General features: G+C 28.7%; 2 protein-coding genes across 2 annotated transcripts in view; both read right to left on the bottom strand.

Annotated features, from left to right (window-relative positions):
- Positions 1-19674, bottom strand: part of LOC136983419 (AN1-type zinc finger protein 4-like) — a 142753-nt gene extending 123079 nt beyond the window's left edge. Inside the window, exon 1 of the mRNA XM_067280147.1 lies at positions 19669-19674. The gene's annotated coding sequence lies outside the window, so the exon portion shown is untranslated. The remainder of the gene's footprint in view (positions 1-19668) is intronic.
- The window catches only part of LOC136983413 (PH and SEC7 domain-containing protein-like), a 114919-nt gene that overhangs the window by 46037 nt on the left and 41051 nt on the right, over positions 1-27831 (bottom strand). Inside the window, 2 exon segments of the mRNA XM_067280133.1 lie at positions 2002-2055; positions 5530-5596. Of these exon segments, the coding sequence (XP_067136234.1) occupies positions 2002-2055; positions 5530-5596 (121 nt within the window).

Here is a 27831-nt window from a genome sequence, read left to right as displayed (position 1 = left end):
TTTCTTTTCACACAATCATTTGAACCTGGAACCAATACAAAAATGTTCCAGAAAATTGAAAATATCTGACGATGACCTGTAGATCAGGTTGAAAACATTTGTAAAACAATAAATATTGGTTCTCTGAGACATAAGGTGTGTGAGTCATAGTAGTTAAAGAATCTGAGTATATATTGAAATGAAAATTTTTGAATTAAATTCACGTCACTTCCAATCTAGACTGAAAGTTTGGATATTGTTAATCAGGGCCTCCTGTCCAAACTGAGTAAATTTATTTTGCATATAATTTCATAGAATACATAAAAATGCATGGCTTATAATAAAGAAAAAACAAATCTTATTTCATCAGTGCTGCAGCAGAGAATGAAATATAAGTGTAAGAAACACAACAACTGTGATAAAAATATATAAATAAAACTTAAAATTAACAGAATATGCAAAAGTTCACATCACACCTTTCACCATGTGACATCACACTGGTTGCGGAACACTGCTCTAGATTAAGGAAGAGACAGACAGACAACACACAGTCAGAAGACAATAGGAATTTACAAGGCTACAATTTTTTCAAATTGCAGCCCAATAATGTGAAAAGTTTAAATTACTTAACATTCTTTTAATTATAAAAAAAGCAAATTATTTTCAAAAATTATCCTAATATACTTGTATATGAACTACTGACAATGGGCCTTAATAAAATATAACGTACTAAATACACTGATTCCAGTAACTCATACTATTAATTTCTTAACCAATTGCTTTAAATTAAATTGACTTGTTTCTATTGAGAACAATTACGTACATTAAATTATCAATTAATATCTATTCCAAAATTGTCATTATGGTGTTTTTTTTAAACAAGAAAAAATAACATGTATATTAAAATGAAACCATAATCTTTACAAATACGCCACAAATAAATGCCTGTAGATGGTAATTTTAATGTTTTCAAATGTATTTGCATAGAATATGTTTTATTTTAACAAATTTGTTATTACTCACACATTTAAAAACTCAACATGAAAAGAGTTTTGGAACACATGCTTCTGTTAATTAGGTAAATACAGATTCATCATAGTTTACTTATATATTTAAAAAAGAAATACAAAAAATTTCTCAATGTCTAGACAGAAATATAAGATTTCTCTAAATTTACATTAATTAACAGCTTTCTAGAGAGTATTCAGATGAAAAGTTTACTTGTGAGGATCAGAATTGATGCCATGTGCAAAGCTGACTATATTTGTTACTGCTCAAGAAGTCACACAAGACATTTAAATCTTGAACATTTATTTTTAGACTCTAGGGCAGTAGTTCCCAACCTTTTTTTAATCGCAACCCTTTTTAGTTTTTTAAAAATGTTCACGACCCCCCCCCCCGTTCGCATCCATCATATTTGATCAATGAAACAAAAAATAGAAGGTTTGACAAAATATATTTTAGGACTTAACAATAGTGATGATATTTTTTATTAAGTATTAATTATTAGTGTGATGATTGAACTAGCATCTGCTTAACTTCAAACTACAAAGCTAGTGGAAGGAACGCCAAAACTAGATTGAAGCGCCTCTAGTGGCGATGCCGAGTAACAGAATCAGGCTACAAAGCACCACTAAAAGTATGAAATGGCCAAAATGGTCTTGTTAACGGAGGTCTCAACTATACCCAGCTAGTTTGCCACAGTTGAATTTCATCAGGCATAAGAAGAGGTGCGGGCGCCGGCTGCCCACTGATTACGTCGCATATCTCGCGTGTTGCTAAGCATAAATAAATTATTAACATTAAGGCGACCCCCTTGTGGGTTGCGACCCACCAGTTGGGAACCGTTGCTCTAGGGATAATATTTGAAACCTAACTCCTGGCATCATCAAATTTACTTCTCACAAATAAACTTTTCATTTGATCACTTGGTATGATTTTAGTAATTTATTAGAATAGAAAACTTAAAAACTATGATAAATATATACGCAAATTAATTTATCATCATCATACATTATTTACCTTTCTTTACTGTTATTGTGACTACATCATTAGACAACCTCAGGCACTTTAGAACTAAAATAAAAATATATTTTAATGATGAAAAATCTTTAAAACAAAGAAAATTATCAAATTTAAATAGAATATTTATAAAATTAATAATTAATGCAGATTTTTCAGGATTCGTAAAAATTCTCAGAACTCGCACCATTATAACAACAATATAAATAAACAAACTGCTAAAGTTGAAATTACCAAAAATATTTTATTAGAAAAGTTTCTGAACTTAGTTCGGGTAATCTTCAGCTAAAAGAATATAATAGATAATTCTTATTCATAATTTTAAATGTAAAGGAATTCTTTTCTATTTATTGTATTCTTTTAGCTGAAGACAACTGTAAGTAAGGTTTAAAACCTTTCTAATTAAATTCCTTTGGTAATCTCAACTTCAGCAGTTTTTGATTTATATTACTATTTTTCAAAATCATTTCTAGACTATATGACAAACTATTTTATCAAAATATCATACAGAATGAATGTATAATACAATTCACTTTAATCACTACTATTTCTTTTCAATCCTCCAAGAATTAGTAGAAAAATGCTAAACTGCAAAGCTGAATTTTCTCCAATATTTACCTAATATATTTTACTCCAATAGAGCAGCTTCTGAACAGGTTTGTAAAAGAAATGTTAATATGATGACTTCTAGAATTACTCTATTTTAATATTGGTTTGTGTCAAGATTAAAAATATTTATTCATTTATATTTCTACACAAAGTATTAACAATGTGAATTTAAAATATTTTTACAATGTAATATTAAAAAAAAAATTTGATTAAAAACAGAATAAATAAAACATCAACTTCTAATACATAATCAACTAGTTGCTACTTCTAAAACTATCCTAAACCATGTTAGTTTATCCACAAGGCATTTAGAAAATAAATGATCTTGAAGGTTCGCTTGTAAATGTTATGTCTTGGACGGAATTAAATATTTAGATTTATCACCGATACTCAAAAACGTTCAATTCCTGGTGAAATTTAACATTTTTAAATAAAAAGAGATTTGTCAAATTTTAGAAATTTATCCTAAAATTACTTACTCTCAAAAGTATTTTTATATAATGCAGCAATAGCAATATAATTGCTGTTTTAATTCTGTTTAATAATGGAAATACCTTTAAGAAGTATGGAAGCTTCGGGTATCCTTAAATAATGTTTTAACAAAACTATAGAAATTAAATTGTTTTCAAATAAAAATATAACATGTCACTAGAATAATCTGTGCATCTGTGCTCTTAAGTTTGGATAAGAATGATAATTAAAGCTTCTGCAATATAGTAATGAAGAAGGATCTTTACACTTGATAATTTCTTAATGATTATTCATGTAGCTAGATAATGGTTTAGTAGTAGTATTATTCTAGTCAGCTTGAAGTTTTTGGCACAACAGCAATAAAGACTACATTACCCTAATTCAAATGGTTAGAAGTAAAAAGAACCTGTACATAAAATTTTTAAAAATATATGAAAACATCAGATACAATAAAAAAAATATATTTATAAACTTGACAAATTTAAGAGGTACAACAATTGAATAATAAGGACAAGAAGCTCTAAACACAAAAAATAAATATGTGGTTTTATTCAAATATACAAAAATTTATTCAAAAATACTTTCACTGTTAAAATCCTTACTTATCTTTTATCCTTGTTTAAAATAAGAAAAAAGCAGACTGTTATATAAACTACTGTGTTACCTAAAATCTATTTTAACATAATCCAAGAAATAATGCACAACTTAAATGAATTTTTGGTTAATGTGACTCTAGGTATACAAAATGACGGCTCGTCTCCGATTCCAGCAATCAGAAGACAGGGAACAGTGCGGACGCACGTTCTAACCTAACCTATTTTAATAAATTACCATGAATATTAGCAACCAAATTATTAGAATAGGTTAGAACGTGTGTCCCCACTGTTCCCTGTCTTCTGATTGCTGGAATCAGAGACGAGCCGCCATTTTGTATACCTAGAGTAACATTAACTGAATTTTTAAAATTTCTTTGTATAAATTTTGAGTTTTTAATATTTTTATAACTACTTGGCTTGAGATTCAAACAGAGGAAAAATGAATAGCTTTCAAATAAACCAAAAAAAAGCAAAGTTTAAATCTTTTAGAATGCAGTGGTAACAACCTGAGTACAAATATCAAGAATGATTACTGCAATAAACACAAAACTATATAAATACTAAATTTAGGAGATGCTATAAAATTAAATCATGTATGTAAAATGAAGTTTACAAGTGAAAACAAAATATTAAAAACTTCTACAAAAACAGATAGAAAAATGACAAAATGGAAGCTTTCAGACCTAGTTAAGTGTTTAACTAGGTCTGAAAGCTCCAAATTTGTTCTAGGTTTGCTCCAAATTTTATCAAATGATGTATCATCATGTCGAGAGACTATATCTACAAACTATCATTAATAATGACTTGAGTAGTGACATTGTCACCTTTTCTGAATGTTAACAGCATGAAACAAACATTATCAAAAGAAATTAATAAAATTCCCATGATAATTTGCAAAAATGATTTAGATTCTTCACAATGACAGAAAAAATTCCATACTGAGAAGCCATTTGAATAACTTTTTGCTTAGAAGATAAATGATTATGAATACTGTAAAAAGAGGAAGACAGTAAAGCAGTAAAGCAAGCTGTTTTTCATATGTCAAATTAGGAGTTTTGAACATTTTTAATCAACAAACAAAAGTTTTGAGCTATCTTTATGTGACACTTTCTACCAGTTTTGATTTCAGTACAGGTACTCCTCACTTTACGACCTATCTGCTTAACAACCACTCACACTTACGACCAATCGAGTTTTGATCTGCAATTTAGAGAATCCCGTTTCTCGGCTTGAGTGTCGGTCAGTGGCGGATGGTGACATGCGCACTAAGCATACTATAATAGGCTAATAGTGTACTATAATAGTCTTTTTATGAATAAAATTTGAAGTTTGTTGCATAATTTGTATAATTTTACAACGATCCTATATTCCTGATACAAGCTCTTTGCTTTTCGACCAATTCGCTTAACGAGATAGTCGTCGGAACGGAACTCTGTCGTAAAGTGAGGAGTATCTGTATTATGAAAATCATTTGTAAAAGTAAATTTTTATTATCCATTTTCTGTTCAATGTTTTAAGTAGTTTTTATGTATTGTGACATATTCATTGTAAAAAAAAAAAAAAAAAAAAAAAACAAACTTTCTAACCTAATACAAGATTTCATTATTTTTTTTCTGGAAACAGAACTCACTTTATAACATTTGACTTTTTTGTTTGACTTTCAGACATTTGGCTTTTAGGAACACGTTATATCTGAAAGTTGGGGAGACATCCTGAGAATAAAATTTGATAATAAGACTGATGGTGCATCATTTTCACATAAATTTGTTAATAAACAGAAAAGCAATGTTAATTCAAGTTAATTTTATTATATATATAATATTATATTACATATAAACAAGAGATAACTTGCCTTCTTTCGTTGTAAGAGATACAACTTTCTTTTCATTTACTTTTAGTATTATATCACCAGCTTCAAGCTAAAATATAAATAAAACTTTTAAATTAAAAAAAAATTGAATAGGTTTAGATAAATAAAATGAAATAAATTTATAATTATAATAAAATTAGATAAAACTCTGAATAACAAATAGTAATAATTATAAACTGAAATTAAACTTAAGACAACATTATTATTAGTTTCAGTCATAATCAATATTAAAAGCAAGTTTTTAATTTAATATAATTTGTCACTTTTCAATTGAAATTAAAGGCCATGGAGGGCTTTATACAAGATACAAAAAAAATCACACCGCAAGAACAAACATGTCATTACACTAACCGACCAATCATAATATATAAGTGATAAATTTTAAACAGTCCAACATATGATGTTCTATTTTTAGAAATTAAAAAACATTCGCTACAAGCATCATCACTCAAATATTCATTCTAGTATTAATACTTCACATTACTGCTGGAGTTTGGGTGTTCTACATAAGTCAACTGAAATTAAATTACCACCACCTATTAAATAATTGCATTCATTTATCACTCAACATAAATCATCCTACCAGATTGTTAAATATGCACTTTCCTATTTCCAGTAATTTGGTAACATAACTTATTCTTGATTCACAAGATCTCTCGTATTTTGAGTACTCGAGTACTTTAAATTTTTTAAAGAAATGTTTATATTTATAATTTATTGAAATTGAATTATAATAGAGCATGTGTGACAAATGTGTGCATATTGAAACAATATTGATGATACAAGTCTATTTTATATAAGTCGTAATACAATTATGACTTTTATATACACAAAATTTTATATATAAAACTAATTTTTGATGATTAGAAAATGTTATATTAATTAATTTAATAGACGATATTTCAAATTAGATTATTCCAAAATCTATAAAATAAAATATCACAATAGATAGTACAAGTGGGACACTTTAACATAAAAGGTCCATTAGGCACCCAAAATATTTGAAGGGATCTGCTTGATAACGTTTGTTAAAGATAACTTACTTGTAATGAAAAATATATGATAAATAACTAAATACGACGTTTATATATAAAGTAAATCTGTTATATATGTTAATTATTTCACTTTAATTCTTATTTCATGTAAATAAAGTAATTTGGCTCTGAAGTTGTTAATTTAATTTATGCCTCTAAATCATATTCTTCTTATACTTTGGTTTCCTATACTGGAGGAGATTGACTAGAAGAAACTTGCCGATGTTTCCTTTCCCAAATGTCCCTCAGTGCCCTCTTACCATCATGCTTTAAGTGACAAAAGAGACAAATGGTCATCCTTATACCTGTATCTATAACAACTTGTGGTTTTTGGTTTAATTTGATGGAAGAAATATTCACACACCTTAATATTGTTTCTAATCATAACCAGTTAAATTTGGTTTGATGGATTACAGAAATGCAACACATGGGTAATCTGCTAAGGGAAGAAAGAAGCCTTCCAGATAAACTTTCTATGACAAACTAGCTCCTACTTAGGTGTTAAATCAAACCAGTAGATTTATTACATTTCTTTTTTCTTTAATAATTTGTATTTTGTGCTAAAAAAATAAGCTTTAAATGTTTATTTCAAATTTACTGTTAAAGTGAATTTTTACATTAACACATTGTTATACAGTTAATTTTAAAAGTTCTACAAACTAATAAACTAATTAGTGTAAATTCAATAATGATAACCATAATCCACTATTTCTATTTGTGAAATTAGAAATAATCCTAAAAATGTATAAAACTGGTACCATAATGTTCAAATTGATTAATTTGTCAAATGTGAGAGATACAAGCATATAAGATATTACAACTATATACCTGGACAAAATCTCATACATTGTGGACAAGCTTGGCCTGCAGTAGGACTGGCCAATAAGAATGATGGAACAGGAAATGATGCTCTGATGCATACTATCTATAACAAATTACAGGCATAAAAATACATAATAGAAGCAAAGCCATATCAATGCATTGGCAATGGGGCAAGTGCCAAAGGTAAAAGCATAAGCGGCTCAGTGCATAAATGTTTGCAAAGAATATGGACTAAAAATCTAATGCATTGCCAAGGGTGCCAAAAACATTGCTATGGTTCTGAATAGAAGTACACATTAATTAAATTTGGTAAAAAAATTTTCAACTTTTAAACGTATTCTTTTGGAACTTACAATTTGAGAAATTTGAATATGAAAGAAAAATGAATTTTAAATATAACAATTTTAAATTTAATATAGAGACCATATTTATGCAATGTAATTACACATTACAGTAAAACAAAAAAATTAACTAGAATAAAAAATTCCAATGATTTCAAATAAATATAATCATATGAACTTCAAATGATATAATCAAAAATTAAAAAAATCTAAAATTTAAAGGATTCTTTTTAAAGGACAAACATTAAAATATAAATAAAATCATCTATACATTTTATATATTACTTAAAATAAAATGATTATTATATAAATTAATATAATCATCATCATCATCATTAACCTGTTTTGATAAATAAAACATATGGTTGATCCCAATTCAATAATAGAAAATGTATATTACCTTAATTTAATATCATTGAAAATATACTCATGTATAATAATGACCTGGTTATCATTAAAATTGCAAATGTTTAGATACAAAGATGTAATATTTTGTTTTAATTTTGTTTTAGATACCAACTAATTATCAATATATATATAATATACCATAAAGAAACCAAAAACTTAAAATCAGTATTTAAAAATAAATAAATAAATGTATCTTTAATTATAACATGTTTTTGTTGAGATCTAATACCATCATTAAATTATAATTAAGAAGCTTAAATGTATAATAATTATTAACCTTTTTCTAATCTCATATTAATAATAATTAAAAATTTCTATTTATTTTTACAATTCCAATATCAATAATTTGATCTCAAAATCAAATATATATGATATAACTGCACAAAATAAAATTATTTAAATTTCCTGATGTCATTTCCTTCTTTGTATATCATTAAAACACATTACTTTTATATGAAATTTTCTTTTCAAATGACAACTGAAATTAATTTGATTAGCTTGTATAAACAAATTCCTGTCAAACATTTTTCTACAATATATTAACTTTTGTTTCAATGCATGCATCATTAAAAGAAGTACAGAAAAGGAACTTTTATAATGTGGTTATTAAGCAATTAATGTATTCAGAGGAAAAAGTTTCACATCAAAAGACCGATTAATTTATACATGGCAATATCATATTATACTATGTAATTATATAATTTTGCAACGCTTCTGCCTAAAATTCTCTCAAAATGACCAATAATTCTTTCTCGGAATATTAGCAAGATATGAAGCATGCATATAACAAATGCATTATCACCTGTAGTAAATAAAAACTGCATAGACTCTTCCACAAATAATAATGAAAAATAGTAATTGCAAAGTATACAAAATAGATTTACCTGAAAACTAAAAGAATGAAATTGATAGTTTTGGCTAAAAATGTAGCAAGATTCAAAAATTTGGCAATATAATTGATTTACAATGGAAAATATATGCAAATGAGGTTGTGCGTATGAAACCCAAAATCAATTAAGACGTAAATTCATCAATTTGCAAAAACCAGATCTGTCACTCGTTAAGAAGCAAGATTATGCAACACAAGTATGCTAAAGAGGAAACACTGAAGCAGATTGCAGAACTCAACAGATCTGAATTGTCCATATTAATGTGCCTAAAAAGATTAAGCAACAGAACAGTGTCATCAAAGCAAAGAGCTGCTCAGGCTAATCCAGAAAAGCCATAATGTGTGACAACCAAATTCTGATACTAATTGTTCTCTCCTCCAGATTTGCATCAACAAGCACAATGCAAATATGTTGATCACTGCCTAGCTAATCATGAAGTCATCTGAAAGAAATAGGATTCAGACCATGTGGAGCAAAGGTTAAATTCTCTCTTAAATGTATGCAATGTTTTATGGAGTATAGTGAGTAAAAGATCACTCACACTGGACAAAAGTGGACTGGGAAACAGTAATATGAAGCAATGCCTTTCAAATCAGTACTGTGATGCAAATCTCCATGTTTGTAGACAGTCAGGAGAGACTTTTAGTCCAACATGGCTGAAATCATCTGGGAAATTTCCAATATGGTTATGGTGTGGAAATTTATGTCTGCTTCAGGTATGTGCAATCTACACACTCAAGCAACATATGCCAGAAATTATCCAACTAAATATTAGGGTTGTGTTTTATAAATACGCTTTACCTGTATTGGATTATATATTGGAATGTTTTGTCTTTGTATACTTGTTTCTGAAGGAAAGATTGAGATGTCCTTTTAATTTTTTGTTCGCGGTTGGTTGGTTTTATTTGGCACAAAATTGAAACACGAATAAGTAGTTTTATCATTAATTGTTCTAAATAAAGAGATATAATCCTATGTTGGAGTATCTTGCTAGTATTTTGAGGAGTCGTAGAAATATATTATGTGACCATGTAAATATATTTATCTCAAAATTTTATATACCATAAACTTGAATATAAAGCTACTATCAACTACTTCTGTAAAAAATATATTTTGAAAGGAGACAAGAAAATTCAGATAATTACAAAAAACCATCAACTTGCTTTTTATAACTGATCAACAATACTGCAGTATCCTACTTGCATGTTAAATACATTTAATTCTCTGACAGACAGGGTTGCCAGACTCGGCATTGCCAATTGGTCACTGTTTCTATCAATTGGATATTAAAATTTATATCTGTAATTTGTGTGTGATTCATACAGATACATTGCAATAACCTTGTATAGCTTTGCACTTAATTTTTGAAATGTAACACTAACGTTTTCGATCCACCCTAGGGCCTTCTTCAGGTGTTCTATAAAAATTTTCTGGTGTGATCTAAGTTCAATTTAGCTTCCAATTTTAAACATTCTAGTTTTAAATGTTTCTATCTTCGAATTTAATGTTTAAAATTTTAAATTTCCAAAAGATGTGATCCTGTACCAACCATTATTAAATTTGAAGATAGAAACATTTGAAACTAGAACATTTAAAATTAGAAACTAAATCAAACTCGAACTGCACTAGAAAATTTTTTATAGAACACCTGAAGATGATCCTAGGGTGAATCAAAAATATTAGTGTTACGTTTCAAAAATTAAGGGCAAAGCTATCAAAGGTTAGTGCAATGTATTTGTATTTATTATCGCTTTGTTCATCAAATGGATTTTATGTGATTCATTTTTTGACTTACAATTTATGCAATGAATATTGGCTATTTTTGAATATAATTAAGAATCAGTCCAAAATTAGGACAATTATCATTCAGTTTTAAAAATTGACACAGTCCTCCCTAATTTGGAAGTCTGTTCACTTTGGGCTAGATTAATAGACAAGAGGCAAGATAAAAAAAAATTGTACAGACAAGAATTTGTCAATAAAATACTAGGATTATTTAACTTCACCTAATAGATATAGATTACCACTTTTCAGTAATAAATCATTAATTTAATCATTGTAAATCATATATAAATTATATTAATCAGTAAATTAGCCATTATTTCTTGTATAAGCATAAGAATAATCTAATGAAATCCAGCAATTAGTTATTTTGTTTTATTAGTTATTTTGATCCTGTGATGTTGAAAGAGGAAAAAGGAGAAGACAAGAATTTGTATTGTCTGTAATACTTTGTATTTTTACAATGTATTTTTTTTATAAATAATGTTAAAAATATAACTTTTTAAGTGAACAATAAATTGTTAAATAAGTATTATTTTAGTTTTTTCTTTCACTTGATCAGTGAAGTTTAAACATGTTTTATACTTTTAATTAATAAATTGTATGTTAAATGAGGAGAATTCACATGTACAGAATTAATAGCTTAGATATTAAAGATAAATTGCTAAGCAATTGGTTGCATTCAAGTTAAACTGACTAAACACAATATGATATATAAGTATAAACATTTTTCTTATTTATACACATTAAAATTAAGCAAAATTCAACAAATAAAATAATGGTATCTTCTAACCTAATCACCAGTACTAATAATAAAACTAAATAACCTTTGTTATTATTAATAAAATAATGGTTCTAAATTGAACCACTATCGCCAATTATTGACACTTTGTTAAAATTTTTAGTAAGTTTAAGATATTTGTTTAACAGATTTAAAAAATTTAACGTAGAATTTAAAAAAATAATAATGTATGTATTTCAGAAATTTCATTTTGCATTTTTATTTTAGTTAAAAGCTTTTTATACATTTAAACTTAAATTTTAAAATGTATATAAACATCTCAATAACCAAACATATTATTAATCATTCAACCATCAGCCAAATTAAATCAAGCAATATTACAGTACAGTAGACTCCCCCTATAACACGGTAGATACGTTCCATGTTATATGAATCAGTGTTGTGCGACTCACTTAAACACATGAGCCAATCACAGCCTGGCACGTGTGCAGTTTAGGGACTACGGCGGTTTGAAAGGTTTTCTTCCATAAAATTAACCAATTCTGGACTAATTTGACTCAACATTTCCAAATCACGTGTAATTTTTTGAGAATAATCCATATAAACTATGCTATAAACAAAAAATTGTAGGATTACTTACCGAGTGCGCACCATTCGACGACACCATTGCTTAAGCTTGTTTTCGTCGCGGAGCAAATCGTCGAACAGCAGGCGCGTGTTTTCTGATAAGTTATTTTTCTGCAAAAAATTTGCTGAACTTTGGAGACTCATTGATAAAAATATGATTTTTACGGCCGTTGAATAATAAATGTTTTTTAGTAGGTCCGTTGCTCGTTTAAACTCAACAGTTTGTACAATATCCACTATTGGTCCAGATTCGACCAATCCTGTCGCAACACGAGTCGGCGACGACGTTTTACCGTGTTATACAAATCCGTGTTATATGAACCCGTGTTATAGGGGGGTCTACTGTACAATTAAGGAAAAGAAATTACGTGATTAGAAATTCAAGGTAGACGTGAAATGCAATCTCTTATCAAAAATAGGAACTATAATTGTAGCATAATATTGCCCAATTAATTTGGCTGATGGCTGGATGTTTAAAACATAAGCCTGTCTTTAAATAAATAATTTTTTGACTAAAAAAATGTTACTTTGTTAAAATTTTAAACCTTAAACACTAAAAAGAAAAAAAATAAAATAAAAAAATAATAATACATAAATAGAATGTTAAGCTTTTTTATTCTATTAAAGCTGATATATGAAGATCAGATCGAAAAATATTTTAAAGTAAAATTATTGACTTTTAGGTATAAAATTTATTTTTGTTATTATAAGTTAAATATTATGTAAAATAAGAAAATATTTAAAAGTAAAAAAACATATTATTTGAAAAATTTAAATACTGTTGTCACTGACATTATAAATAAAGATATTTAATGAAAATAAATTCCTCTTTTTCAAAAAAAAAACAAAAAACTTTTAAAAATGAAGTATTATATATATTATAATACTTAAATCTTATGTAAGATACACCTCAAAATCTCATAATAATTCTATTAAAATCATATAAGATTTTGTATATAAATTTAAAAGCATACATATAAGATTTCACAATATTTAAAATACAGAAAAATTTTTGCTTAAATGGAGTGCATGTAATAGAACAAAACATTAAAAATTAAAATTTTAAATGCTTTTGAATGTTCTATTCTGTTATACTTCATTAAAACAAAAATATTTTTCTGAATTTAAAAACAGGTCCCAAAAAATATTTTCAAATAAAAATAGTACTGGTATTATGATAATTTGTACAAATGTTTGATTTTTCTATTTTTTCTAATAATAATAATTCATAATACAGTGAAATGTCAGTATAACAAAATTGAGGGAACACTCGAAATATTTTTGTTATATTGAAATACAACCAAAAATGCAAGGATAAAAGAAATTTATTGATTAAAAAAAAAAACTCTTACATTTTGAAGTAAAAAAGTTTTTAAGACACAATTTGTCTATTGCAGTAATACCTTGGTTTTTGTCAATTTTTTTCGTGAAAAATTGGTCTCTGTTTTTGCCGGCATGCTCATGTGACCTTGCTGCTAATTTTGTGAAAACAAAGGGCGCAGTGTGGTGTTATTTCTCATTGTGTGAGCATTACCTCGCGACGACCCACCATTGGCCAACGGTTCCGTTCCCTGAACACTAGAAGTTCGGTCATGGGTTCACGCTTTGCCAGGGTGGGCTGGCCACATGAAGTTTTCCAGGTTTTCTCCAGGTCTGTAATGCCTGTAGGGGCCTCCATTTAAGGGTAACTGGCCTGTAGGGGCCAGTTACCCTTAAAATGGATTTCCTGGAAGTCATTATTCACCTAGATACGACCATCATAAATGCATACAACTACTATTACATGACAATTCTGTCACACTTTACCATGGGGCGATATAGGCTAGAAGCTCATGTCCAACCAACTTCTACAAGACATTACTCTATGTGTCTAGCCAAACAATTCCATTGCTTTCATTTTAATGCTAATTATCTTATCTTTAATCTTAATGCTTTTACCTTTATGCTAATTAGTCTTTTATGTTAATTTCTTATTGCTTTTAGTATTTAACACTATATTAATTCTCTATAAAATGTGCTTTTGGTATATATTTTGGAGTGTATAGAACGAATTAATTGAATTTACATTGATTCATATGGTAATAATTGCCTCGGTTTTCGTTGGTTTTGGACAGATTATCGACGAAAACCGAAGTATCACTGCAGTATTTATAAGAAACCAAATCTCACATTTTCAGATTATTATTAAATTAGAATAAAAATAATCTGTAATAAAAAATTATCAAAAAATATAATGAGTGAACAACTAAAATAACAACACAGTATAGTAGTACTGATCAGTTGGAATCCTGCCTCCAATTGTTATTTCTGCTTGAAGCTGTTATTTTCTAGTAAAAGTAGTCTAATTTTTATGTGTTGTTTCTTTAATCAAGGTTTTTTTCTATAAAATCTAGTACTGTGACAGCATTCCAGTAGGCTGTCAGGCACATCTTTTTGTTCAAATCCCTTTTTACACGTTATCTAATATTTTATTATTCTCTTCCAAAGAAAACTGCTTTCATTTTTTGTTTTTCTCCATTTTTTTGAAAAGTTAAAAAGAAATAAACTGTTGAGTATCATCATCAAGATGAAACTATAACTAAGGATTAAAATTAGTCGAACTAGACATTAAAATTATGTTGCCAGACTGTTTGACATAACATTCATCATTTACTAATAATGAATGATTTATGCATTTATAGATTTCATTATAATAAAACTATTCTTTCCTAACAAATAGAATTTTTATTATGTTAAACTGAAATTTTCATTAAAATGGTATTTGTTAAACTAAAACATTTTTGCGTTGAGTTGAATAGGAAATTGACGGGGATTCAAAATATATTTGTTATACCAAAAATTTTGTTTAACTGGTATTCGTTATACTGATATTTCACTGTATGCAAATTTATTAAGAAAAAGAAAATCATATAAATGTAAAAGTATTAATAAATACAGTAGATGCTCACTAAATCAGACTTTACTTATGCTGGTAAAATTTTAAAGAATTAACTTAAAAACTTAATGAAAATTAGCAGCTTCTTTCATTCACAATCTCTTTAACTTAGCATAAGAATGCCATATCATCATGCCAACCATCATCATCTGATGTGATTTTCACGAGGCATTATCTGCACATCATTTTGTATTCATCAAACTATAAGTAAGCAATCATCATTATTGAATTTTTATTGAATATTCCAGCCTTTGCCTTTATTTAATTTAAAAAAAAAAATTGTTGCATTTATGTTCTATTCTTACGTTTAAATTTTGTGTTCAATTTTTACCTGACAACAAACACTGTATATCTTCAAAAGTACTCGCAACTTTTAATAAATACATGTTTTTAATGTTGGTTAGGTGTGATTTTTTTCCCATATAACAATCCCAAAGTGAAGTGAAATTTGTTTATTTTAATATTTTCTTGATTTATGGGATTAAAAACTAAATTTCTTGCCATTTATTAGTTGTTGCAATTTAAAATTTTAATGATAAACTCAGAAAAGCTAAAATTACTTATTTCTCCTTAAAGAAAAGTTTAAACAATCTTTTTTTTTACAACTCTAAAAGCTACATTTATATTTGCGTAAATAGATACACATACCCCCAGTATATTTGAAATTAGTTCAAATTAGATCAGTTTATTGAATCTATTGTCTGATATTAAAGCAGAAAAAGGAAATAATATAATAAATGTCAAGTAAAAAGAATTTTAACACTTCTATTTAAATTAGGAGTAATTTAAACAAAATTTCCTAAATAAATTTTTAAAAATTTTTAATTTATTTTTACATTACTACTAAGGCATACTTTAGCATGTCTCATATAATGATTAACATATGATTAAAATTGATGATTGCCATTTTAATCATCATTGCTGTTTAGTACAAATTTAATTATTTCTGATCATTGCATATTGTATAAATTAAATTTTATATATATATAAAATTTAATTTATGCAGTAAACTAGACAGTCAATAAAGCAAATAAACTTGTACAATCATCAGGAATAATTAAATTCATACTAAACAGCAATTATAATTAAAATGGTAATTTAATTCTATTGAGAGTAATTTTGCATAGGATACCTAAAATAAAATATAAATTCCATAGTTATTTGTAATCTGAGAAGCATTTAAAATTATATTAAGGCTTTTTCACAATATGATGAAATTATAGCCTTACTCACTCTTTCCAGTAGATAATTTCAGTCTTGCACTAATGTTTTAGATTTTCTTAAGAAGTCTTCCTCAGGTCTTTACCATTGTAAATTTGAATAGTTGAAGAGATTCTAGGTCTGGAACACTTCTTAAGAATTCTTTTACGTAGAATGACCCAATGACATATCATAATAGAAATATTTGTAAACAGTTTACATTACGATCAATATACAATTTTATAATTTGAGCTGCATGCTCTTATTGTGTATTTTGCTTAACTGACAGTTTTAGAGAGTTGTCAAATAACATTTATCGCACTGGGGATAATGATAAACAGTCTTTATAATTAACATATTCTTCTCTTTTGTTCACTTTAAAAATTTCCAAGTTTTCTACTGTTCTTAAATGATGTTCTTCAGATATGTGTTTTAATAGCACTGTCTTATCAAACTTCACTGAAACCCTGGGCTCATACACATCGTACCAATAGGCTCTCTTATATTGATTTTCTTTAATTCTTTGGGAATAAAGAGCTGATTTTTAACCCAGTATAAATTAGTTGCTGCTTGAATCTATTATCTTCAATTAGGATAGAATATATGCGTTGGTCCTTGCTTGTATCAATTTTATCCTTAGCATTAGTTAATATTTGAAATACTCTTATATTGCAACAATATGCTATCTGGGCACCACAGAATTTAGCAATTAATCTGTAGGCGGAGCTGGAGTCTAGGTTCATAATAAAGGATAACATGCCTCTGAGTTTGATCCTGCAGCAGCAATTGTGCATTATTGAGACACATGCATGTATTGTGAGCTCTCTCCATTTTCCATGCCATGTTGGTGATAAGTTTCTTATTGTATCCATGTATTGTGATGTTTCTTTGTGTGTTTGAGTTCATTCATTGTGTTGGTAATGCTTGAGAAGTATGTATAAGCCCTTTTACAAACACTCTGAAAGCAGCTGTCTTTTAGTATATGTCTGTATTCACTTGCTCCTTTGTGAAAGTAATGTTAATGTCAAGACAGTGGCATTGGTGTTACTGTATTGGTCCAATTCCAAAGTTAAGCTAATGGGTTGTTAAATTTGTGTAATACTTTATATATGTACATTAGTTTAGATTTTCAAATAATTAGAATTTCATCTATGAAGCATGTGCTTATGGTGATATTTGGCATAAATTCCTAAAATACTTTATTTTCTAAGGCTCTAACCCCAAGAGATCCCCAAGAGAAGTCTTCCCATGAAGACTCCAGCATTAGAGGTATGTTTGTTAAAAAGCAGGCATGTCAAACTCATATGATATTGCGGGCCACACGATCTATTTTGTATAAGTCGGGGGCCGCATGTTTTCAATGTTCAAAAAATTAATAAAATACGGTTTTTAGAATGATTATATTATGTATTTATTAGACTCAATGTATTGTATATTACACGTACATAGACATTTTATATTTCATATTATTTTTTAAACTTAAACTGTAAATATTTTATATTTTTTATAAAAAACAAAAATAGAAGTTATAATAAAAAATAAACAAAATCAGTTTAATATTACTTTTGAGAAGATATTTGACAACGTTTTTCACAAAGCAAGTCATCAAAATTTGGTTGAATATATTGAGCCGATGCAATTTTTAAAACTGATGATAAACGTTGATCGGTTAACCTCGACCTTTCTGAATTTTTGTTATTTTTCATTAAAGAAAATAGTTGCTAGTATAAATAAGTGCTTCCGAACATAGCCAGTGTATGGGTAACAAACAATAACATTTTAGGAAACCGATCTACAGATAAATATGTATAAAAATCTGGAATTCCAACATCCATATATTTTTGCTTCAGCAAATTATCACATTGGATTTGAATTAATTCCATTTGTAAGTTTTCATCAGTTTCAATATTGATAGATAGAGACAAAGTAAAAAAACAAAATTGTAATTCACAGCTTTTAAAATCAGAAAATCTTTGATCGAATTCAGTTTCTAACAATTTAATTTGGTGAGCATATTCTGTAAATTTTAATTTAGGTGATTTAAGCAATAGATATTGACAGCTTTCAAAGTGAGACAAGTTTTCTTTTTCTATTTGTTTTAGCCAAAGTGATAATTTTTGTTTGAAAGCGTTAATATTATCAAATAGCGTTGTAACAACATAATTTTTGCCTCGAAGCTTAAAGTTAAGTTGATTAAGATGACTCGTAATATCAACTGAGAAAGCCAGGTCCTTTATCCACTGTCCATCTTTTAATTCAGCGCATTCGTAATTTTTTGTTTCCAAGAAAATTATGATTTCCTCCAGCAATGTGAAGAATCGTTTTAGCACTTTATGACTCGAAAGCCAACAAACTTCCGAATAATATGGTAGATTGGTATTCACATTCAATATCTTCCAGAAATGAAGCAAATTGACGATTATTAAGTCCACGTGCTTGAATATAATTTACAATTTTGATGACTATTTTTAAAACATGTCCAATATTTAAAACTTTGGAGCACTGTACTTGCTGGTGAATAATACAATGAAAATGTTCAAAATTATTATTACCACGCTGTTTGCATGTTTCTTTTAATCTTGCAACAACTCCTTTAGTAATACCGGTCGTGGTAGGTGCACCATCAGTTGCGAGACAAACCAAATTTTCCAATGGTAACTTATACTTCTTCAAAACTTCCATAAGTGCATCAAAAATATCAGCTCCAGTGGTTGTATTATGCATAGGAATGATTTCCAAAAGTTCTTCACTTATTTTTAAATTAACATCGCATCCACAAATAAAAACAGCCAGCTGAGCAATACTTCGAATATCTGTACTTTCATCAATTGCAATAGAGTAAGCTTGAAATGTTGATATTGTTGAATTACGCTGATTTCTCAAATTATCAGCTATTTCATCAACTCTGCTAGCTACAGTATTTAGACTTAAACTTACTTTTTAAATTTTTTTTTTTATGCTGGACATAATACTTTCGCCGCTTTAATTAAGCATTCACTAATAAATTCCCCTTCGGTAAATGGTTTCGATCTGCTTGCGATTGAATGTGATAATATATAACTAACTTTTACAACAGCTGTATTGTTTTCAACAGATTTAGTGAATACACTTTGTTGTTTTTGAAGGAGTAATTTCAATTCCAACAATTTGTCTTCACGAAGTTTTGCAACGTATTGGTCATAGTTTCTTTTATGATTTCTGTCATAGTGCCTTTTAAGATTATATTCCTTAGGAACTGAGATAGAGTTTTAACATATCAAGCATAATATTTTATTCTTGTTTTGGACACAAAAATATTGCAATTCCCATTTTTCTTGAAAATTACGATGTTCCTCTTCAATTGACTTTTTCTTACTCATTGTTCTTGAAGTTAGTCAAATTTGAAATACCTCTTTTCAAATTAAACAAAACATTTATGACAACTATTTGACGTTACATGAACTTACAAGGTTTACGAGATTTACAAATCACAAAACTTACGACGTTTACAAAGTAGATTCACACAAACAGTCAAAGTTCCAAAAGTCACTATTCCTGAACAGATCCGTCGAAAAGACACCTTGCGACGTATACTTCGAATACAGTTACTCGGAACACTCCTCCCGTCACTTGTCACGGCAATAGTAGACGAAACACCTTACGGTAGCTAACACAAACATCTGCCTTGAAGTTCCAGCAAAAACTTGACTTTCGCGCCAAAACCTTTCCTTTTATACGAATTGTAGCAATCGCTAATGGACCAATAAGCGCGTAGCAGTCTTCCACGACGTCTACTCTCGATGTTCGCCAGCCAATCATCGTTCGTAGATTCAAAGCCGCGGCTGTTATCCAACCGTCTTTCGTAGCGTCGACCAATTTGAATTGGTTGGACGAAATACGGAACGAACAAAACAAAAAGGGCAGGAATCATACAGTTCAAAAAAGTTCAAACTTTCCAACTTCAAGCGTCAAAGCTTGATATTTAAAAATTTTTTAAAAAGTCTCGGCAGGCCGCAACCCATGTGTTGGCGGGCCACGTGTTTGATATGCCTGATCTAAAGAATGATGTGTAGCAAAGGATTTATGCAGAAGGAACAGCTTTAAAGAGGAAGTCTCTTAAGGAACAAAAACAGAGCATAATTGATAAGTACATATTTGAAATCTATTACTCTGTTGAATGTTGAACACAGTGTTGATGGGTAATATTTTTTAATCTGCCTACTAGTTCTTGTGGATCCTTGATTGTGTGTTTGTAGCCACCTAGGTGTTCTGGTATGAATCTGTGTAACTGTTTTTCAATTGCTACTGTTGGTGACCTAGCTTTATCTACAATTGGTCTTAATCGCATACTGATTTATGGATCTTGGAAAAAGCAAAGAGCCTTGGGATAGCCGGTGAATGTATAATTGCCTGATTTAAGTGAAGAACCTCGGCAAGTGGTGTTTTGGTTAATTTGTTAACTTTGTTTTGCAGTGCTTTTATGTATCCATCATCTATATCAGGGGTGGCCAACAAGTCGATCGCGATCGACCGGTCGATCGCGATGCCAATTTTGGTCGATCGCTCGCGATGTCTTGACTTAATGTGTTACACTTGTAACTGAACGCAACGCGTGAACGTAACGCGCAAAAGCAACAATATGCATGCAGTTATGACTGGACTCGTAGAAAACACAGCCATTTAGCTTGAATATTTGATACTGTCATGCGGTAGCTTCATTTCTTTAGTATTAACAATATTATTATTATTAATCAATATTGTTTATCCACGGTGACAACGTTGAGTTTCAATTTTTCATTTGTTTAAAATGTAAGTACCTGTTCTTTATGTTTTAAATTAAATTATGGCTTTTCTTACCTATCTATTTACTTGACAAGTGAGTGTTTTCGGCAACAGACCTCTATATTTTTGGATTTTTGGAAATACGTCAATTGAGAAAAATATCCCAGTATCACCAAATGTAGCAAATATATTTATTCCTGTTTCGGAACTACATACCTGTGTGAATTGGCATTTTCATACTTAAAGTTAACGAAGATTAAACATTCTGTCCGGACTGATTTCCATACTGAAAAATCATTATCATCATCTTTGTCAGGATATACACCTAATTATGTTTCCTTGGTAAGAGACGTCAAACTCAGTCCTCCCATTAATGTAACGTAATAAAATAAATTCTAAATCTGTCTTTATCAGTAGCTAATTTGAATTAATAAATATTGTTAATAATTACTCATGTTGTTTTAATTCCCCCGGACGTGAGTATTTTGGCCCGTTAAATAATTACGTTGTTTTTTTACGTAGGTAGATATACAGTGTGTTTCAGTACAAAGAGCACTCCCCCGAGCTATTGATAGATTAGCAAAAAATAAGTCTAAAAGTCTTATATCATTCTTCCATGATAAATTTTCCTCACCCAAAAAAAAATTGCGAAAGTAAAATCTTATAATCAAATTATCAGCCGTACTGTGCAGTTTTACAACAACTTTTTCAAGTTTATGAACAAATAGTACCACAATTTATACATTGTAATTGATAAAAAAATTAAATTATATTTAAGTTAATAAAAATCTATCTTGAAAGTGTCGAAAAATCGATTTTTTAAGGTGCCGCCTGTACAGAATGAACTCGTAACTGCAAATATCAAAAGTTGGGTCTGGAAATTTATTTTCTTTATGAGCCTATATCTTGAAAACTTAATAAGTGATTTAAAAAATAAAAAATAGTTTTGAACATATATTTTCTTTATCTACCCATAGCTCGCGGGAGTGCACCTCGTACTGAAGCACAGTGTATAAACATAGTATGTATTTCACCCCCCCTCGCCACTTAGACTATGCCTACGACAACAAGTCGATCACGACACATTTTTACGATAAAAAGTAGATCTTATGTACACAAAAGTTGGCCACCCCTGATCTATATGCTCCATTCCTTGGACATGATATAGCCTTCCAGTATTGTAATGTATAACAATCTCTTCATTAAAACTACTGCTTGACTTTTGTTGGCTTTTAGTAATGTAACTTGATTGTCTCTAAGCCATTTTTACTATCATTGATATTTTTCCAAATTGCTAGGTCCCTGTTGTCTCACCCATTGTTTCTTAAGGCAAAAACTGTGCACTAATGAAAGAATTCTTTATAAGTGTAATTAACCTCCAATAACTGTTTTTTAATGTTTGGTACAATTTTGTCTAAGTTTAATGATGTTGATTTAGATGCAAACATTGAACCAAATGTAAGTGCTTGTTCTAATACTAATTATCTGCTGGAAAGAGTGAATAAGGCTACAATTTTATCATATTGTTAACTGAAGTTTCCACTTAAACATTTAAAATTATTAAAACTTCTCAATAATAAAGATTCCATAACATGTTAAAAAAAAGCAGCATTATATTATTTTATTTTGTAATATCTAAAAGTTTAGAAACTTAAAAGTAAGTAGAAAATATTATGCTTTATGGTCATTTATCATATTGTTAATAAACTTGAATTCAAATATAATAATTCATTTAATAAATAAAAGAATGCTTACATATTTAATGAAAAACTTTGATAAGTTGTTTTGTGGAGCCATAAAAAGAGATGACGACTTAATATTTACTGTGTAAGATTAAAAATACTTTTAAAGTATTTATCATTAAAAATTCAAAATGAGAGTTAATGCAATAATTTCAAGAATTTAATATTTGCAATCAACATTACAAATGTTTAATTGGAAAGCTTCAAGTTTATTTAATAAAATAATTTATTCTGCTCATTCACATTCTATTTTTATTTTTTGTCACCCACTAAAGTTTAAATTCATATTCCTAGTGTATAAGCTAAATAGTAATAGATTTTGATTTAAAAATCAAAATTACATACTGCATTTACTTCTTCAAAAAGTAGTTATATGTAATGAAAAACATACATACATTTGTTTTTCATTAGATTCCTTTTACTGGTTTTGGGTATATTTGTGTTTTTCACTACATGTTACTACTTTCAACATCAATTTTTTACAGAAATATAGTATTAAGGACAATACTTAAATATCACAATGTAAGAAAAAATTTTGTATGACTAATAATGTGGCAAAGTATAAAAAAACTTTTCAATTAAGAATTGAAACAAACTGGAAATATTTTTTCCAGTTTATCAGGTTTCTATTTTGAGCAAGTTTTTTTAAACATAGAAAACTGCTCTTATCCACAGAATTTTTCGGTTTAGGCAAGTTTCCATTTTATTCAGTTCTGTTTTGGACAGGTTTTATTGTGTAATTGTCTTTTAGTGTTACACTTAAATTATTTTAACACACAAAAGAAAACAATATTTGCAAGTACTTTTGATGAAAATGCAAATTCTTTTTCAAACAAAGTTCATTTAGTTAGTAGGCCAAGTGCAAAGATAGCCATTTAGTAGGCCAAGTGCAAGTGTATTCATAGTAACTATTACTTGAGAGTAACTATTAATGAAATAAATCGGTAACTTTTTCATTTCATTATTATTCAAACAACAATGTAACATTCAAAACACTCAAACTATTTCAACATATGTAATGTACCGGTAAGATATACCTGTACATTTCAGTAGATTTACCAAAATTTCAGTAGCAGTGACAATGCTGAATAAAATGTGCAGTTTTTCAGTTTACAATAAACTTTTGAGCTGGTTCATACTTTGAGAGAAAAGAGAAGAGAAGTGGTTTTTCTATTGTTCTCTTCCAATAAATATCCATATCTCAAAAGAGTGAAATAGAAATGTGCATACATTTTCAGTACCTGAAGTTTAAAGTTTTGAAAGCATACTTGAGTTGTAAAAGTCTTTAAGAACTGAGAATATATGTGATTAATTACTGTATTTTACAGCATATAAGATGCAAAAACAAAGCTGAAAAAATTGCCCGTGTCTTGTATGTAAAAGTTGCAATCTTCCATAGGCTAATGAATTCTTCAAACAGCCTTCAGTAGGCTACAGATAACTTCTACCTAGCCCAGTGGTTTTTAATTGGCATTCCTCAAACTTGCCTTGAGTGTTTCATAGAAAATAATTTGTTTAAAGTTTAACTGAAAATTTATTCCAATATATCACAACATGGAATTGTCTACAAATAAAGTAATATGTTTCAATTTTTATTCATTGCAATAAAGATTATTAGTTTATTGTTTCATCAGAATAGTAAATACAGAATTGCTTATTCATTTTTGAATATATTGATGCTAACTAATGTTCTGCAAAATACAAAGTATATAAATGGTGTTCCATGGTCTCAGAAAGACTTGAGAACCACTGGCCTAGCCAAATGTTTAAAAATGTTATTGTTTAATTAAACATATTATGAGCAATTATTTATTGAGACATCATCACAATGCCTGGCTGCAATTTTTAATCATATTTTTAATTAATTTCATTTATTTAAAATATATGCTCTCAAATTAATACTGTAGTGTCTTGCCTTTGTACTGTACATCATACTTTTCCATTAGCAATGAAGTTGTGCTGGTCATCTATTAACTGCTTTCGGGAGAAAAGTTTTGAATTGAAATAACATAGATACCGTATTTTGATTAACGTGGTAGGATCAAGAGATTAATTAACTGTGTTAATCAACGGATATCTGTAATGTGAAAAGTTCCTATTTAGTTTTCTAACACAACTAAAAAAAGCAAGTTAAATATAATAAATATCAAATTTTAGCTATATCACCATAACCTGAATCTTTATCATTTACAGTTGTAATGATGAAATGATTGATTATTCACTTAGAGTTGCAAATCTAAAGTCATAAAGAGGTCACAAAGAAAAGAAAAAAAATTATGAATTTTTAGAGGTTTAGAATATCTACTTAAAATACAATTAAAATCACGCATCTAAACCAATTACAATTAATATATTTTCATTGAAAAATATTGAGATGGATAAGAATAGTAAAATTTATAAAGACAGTAAATAAAACTTTGTATATGCAAATTATTATCTATACACTAACAACACAAATGAAATAAATGCTACAAGTTGCAATACATAGTGCTGATAAAGAATAATAAAAATAAAATAAATGTCAAATAAAACAAGAAACTGTTCCGAATCTAATTGGAAAAGAAGATCAATGAGTAAGACAACAGAGGAAAAAAACAACAAAAAAGATTAATCATTGTCTCAAATATTTCATCTGAAGTACCTGCTATTTTTCTTTGATAGGAAAAATAGCAGGTATAAGAAAAAGACTGTTTATAGTTTACAGTTAAAAAGAACAAAATAGAGAGAAATGGATTTTGAAATGATGTTGGAAGGAGGAGGAAACAGTAACTTTAAAAAATGATTACTGAATAAATGACTATAAAAGTAACATTCGTAGTATATAAATATCAAATTTGAAAGTATTTTAAAATATACAGTATTATTAAAAATTCTTTTTGTACAATTAACTTTACATATTAAAAAAAATTAATTGTAATAAAAATTTTCCATAAATAATAAGGTGTCTCAAGATAAAACTATGAAGCAACTCCTTACAAGTTCTCATAAAAGTTATTTCCAAACTAATAAAGACAATGTTTATAAGTGTTAAATGAGCAACCACTATTTTATATTTTTGAATTTACAAAATATAAAGATTATTTTATTAGATTATTATAGCAGCTGTAAAGTTGAATTTTTTAAAGAACCAGTTTTTGGGCAATATTATCAATTAAAAATTCAATAAGCTCTTGATATATTTTAATTTTTTTTTTATAGATAACAAATCACTATTTTATAAAGCTACATCAACTGCTGTATAATATCAGGCTACATTTCGGCAATAATAATTTTGAATTATTGATTAATTTGTCCCTAGAGGGAGGCATTAGGCACCATCTTATATTAAATTTAATAATTATAATTTAATTAAATAATTTTAGAATAACTGACAATGGTTATATCGTAAGTTAAATATACATGGAAGAGGAGATTGAACTGGAGGTCTGGGTAGTGTAATTGGCAACGCATCTGCACAGCAAGTGGGAGTTGCATGTTTGAGTCCTGCTCCAGGTCGATTCTTTTCTTCCAGTTTATTCTAAAATTATTTAATAAAATTATTAAATTTAATACGAGATTAGTGCCTAATGCCTCCCTCTAGGGACAAATTAATCAGTAATTCAAAATTATTATTGCCAAAATATAGCCTGACATTATACGACAGTTGGTGTAGCTTTATAGTAATAAATTGAGTTTTGTAGGATGTTTATATTTGTATATCACTATTTGGGTATACTATAGATTACTCCCTATGGAATTTCATGTGTTTGGGTATATATCTGAACTCGGGACTGAGACGAGTTCAACGATATTCTACTTTTGGACCGGAGACGAAAAATAAAAAAGTTATCACACTTTTTTCTGGCGATTGCGCGATGATAGAGAGTCACGTCGCTCTCCGCTAAGTCGGCCTTGCTATCGCAATTGGGAGTCGCGTGCTTGCCGTTAAAATTGCCTTTAGTAGACGTTTCCCCCCTTTTTTACTTTGTTCAAGAACTACCATGAATCGATCACTAGTTTAGCACATGGCAGCGTGTGGTGGCTCCCATACAAGAGGTCAGTCGGGTCGCCACGTTCGCTGCCATAAGTAACATTAACCGAAATGGCGATCGCGGGATGATCAGAAGTTGCGTCGCGTCGCTCTTTCCGCTCTCGTATCGCGTGTTTAATGCTTTGGGAGATAACCGTAGTCCGACGTCACGGTTTGCAGACTTTACCGCAAGATGGCAATACTAGCAACTACGGTGCCGTCTGCATGAGAGCATTAAAAAAGTATGGTAACTTAAAAAGTGTGATAACTTTTTTATTTTTCGTCTCCGGTCCAAAAATAGAGTACCGTTGAACTTGTCTCGGTCCCGAGTTCAAATATATAATCAAAGTCCTGAAATTCCATAGGGAGAAATCTATAGTACACCCCACTATTTCATTCAAATATTTTTGAAACTTACAAATTTATCTTAAAAATAATCTTACGGAATTATAATTGAAGCAGAAATAAACACATTTACAAAATATCTTCAATATACAGGGTAATGAGACAAACTTCAGGCAATGATTCCTCACAGAAAAATAAATAAACAGGCACAAATGCATGTCCAGAAATAGGTTGTTTTCAAGATATCAAACCTCTTATGACAGTGTCATAAGAATTTGAAGTTTGACCCTTTATTTGAGAAACACCTTATAAAACCTATCACTTAAATTATGAATTTATTCATTTTAATCATCAAATGAAGCATCAACTCAACAAAATTTACTTCTCTGCAAAGTTAATGATAAATTTTCAGAATTAGATTATATTACTAAGTGGTCAAAGATAAAAATAATTTGTCATTAAATGAGACTTCAACCGTCAGCATTTGGTAAACTGGTCAAATAGTTTGCTGGCTAACTTCATAAACGTGAACAGTTGCCAATGAACTTGAGATACTGATATGAAATTATAGTATTTCCTATCATCTCTCAAAAAGACCCCTCATATATAGTCAATTCCATTTAATTGGGCCACTGGTTAATTGGGG

The sequence above is a fragment of the Centruroides vittatus genome, unplaced genomic scaffold (genome assembly GCF_030686945.1).
Source record: "Centruroides vittatus isolate TY-2023 unplaced genomic scaffold, ASM3068694v2 contig_882, whole genome shotgun sequence".
Lineage (NCBI taxonomy): Eukaryota > Metazoa > Arthropoda > Arachnida > Scorpiones > Buthidae > Centruroides > Centruroides vittatus.
The sequence above is the reverse complement of the archived record's forward strand: the minus strand, read 5'-3'. Positions and strand labels throughout refer to the sequence as shown.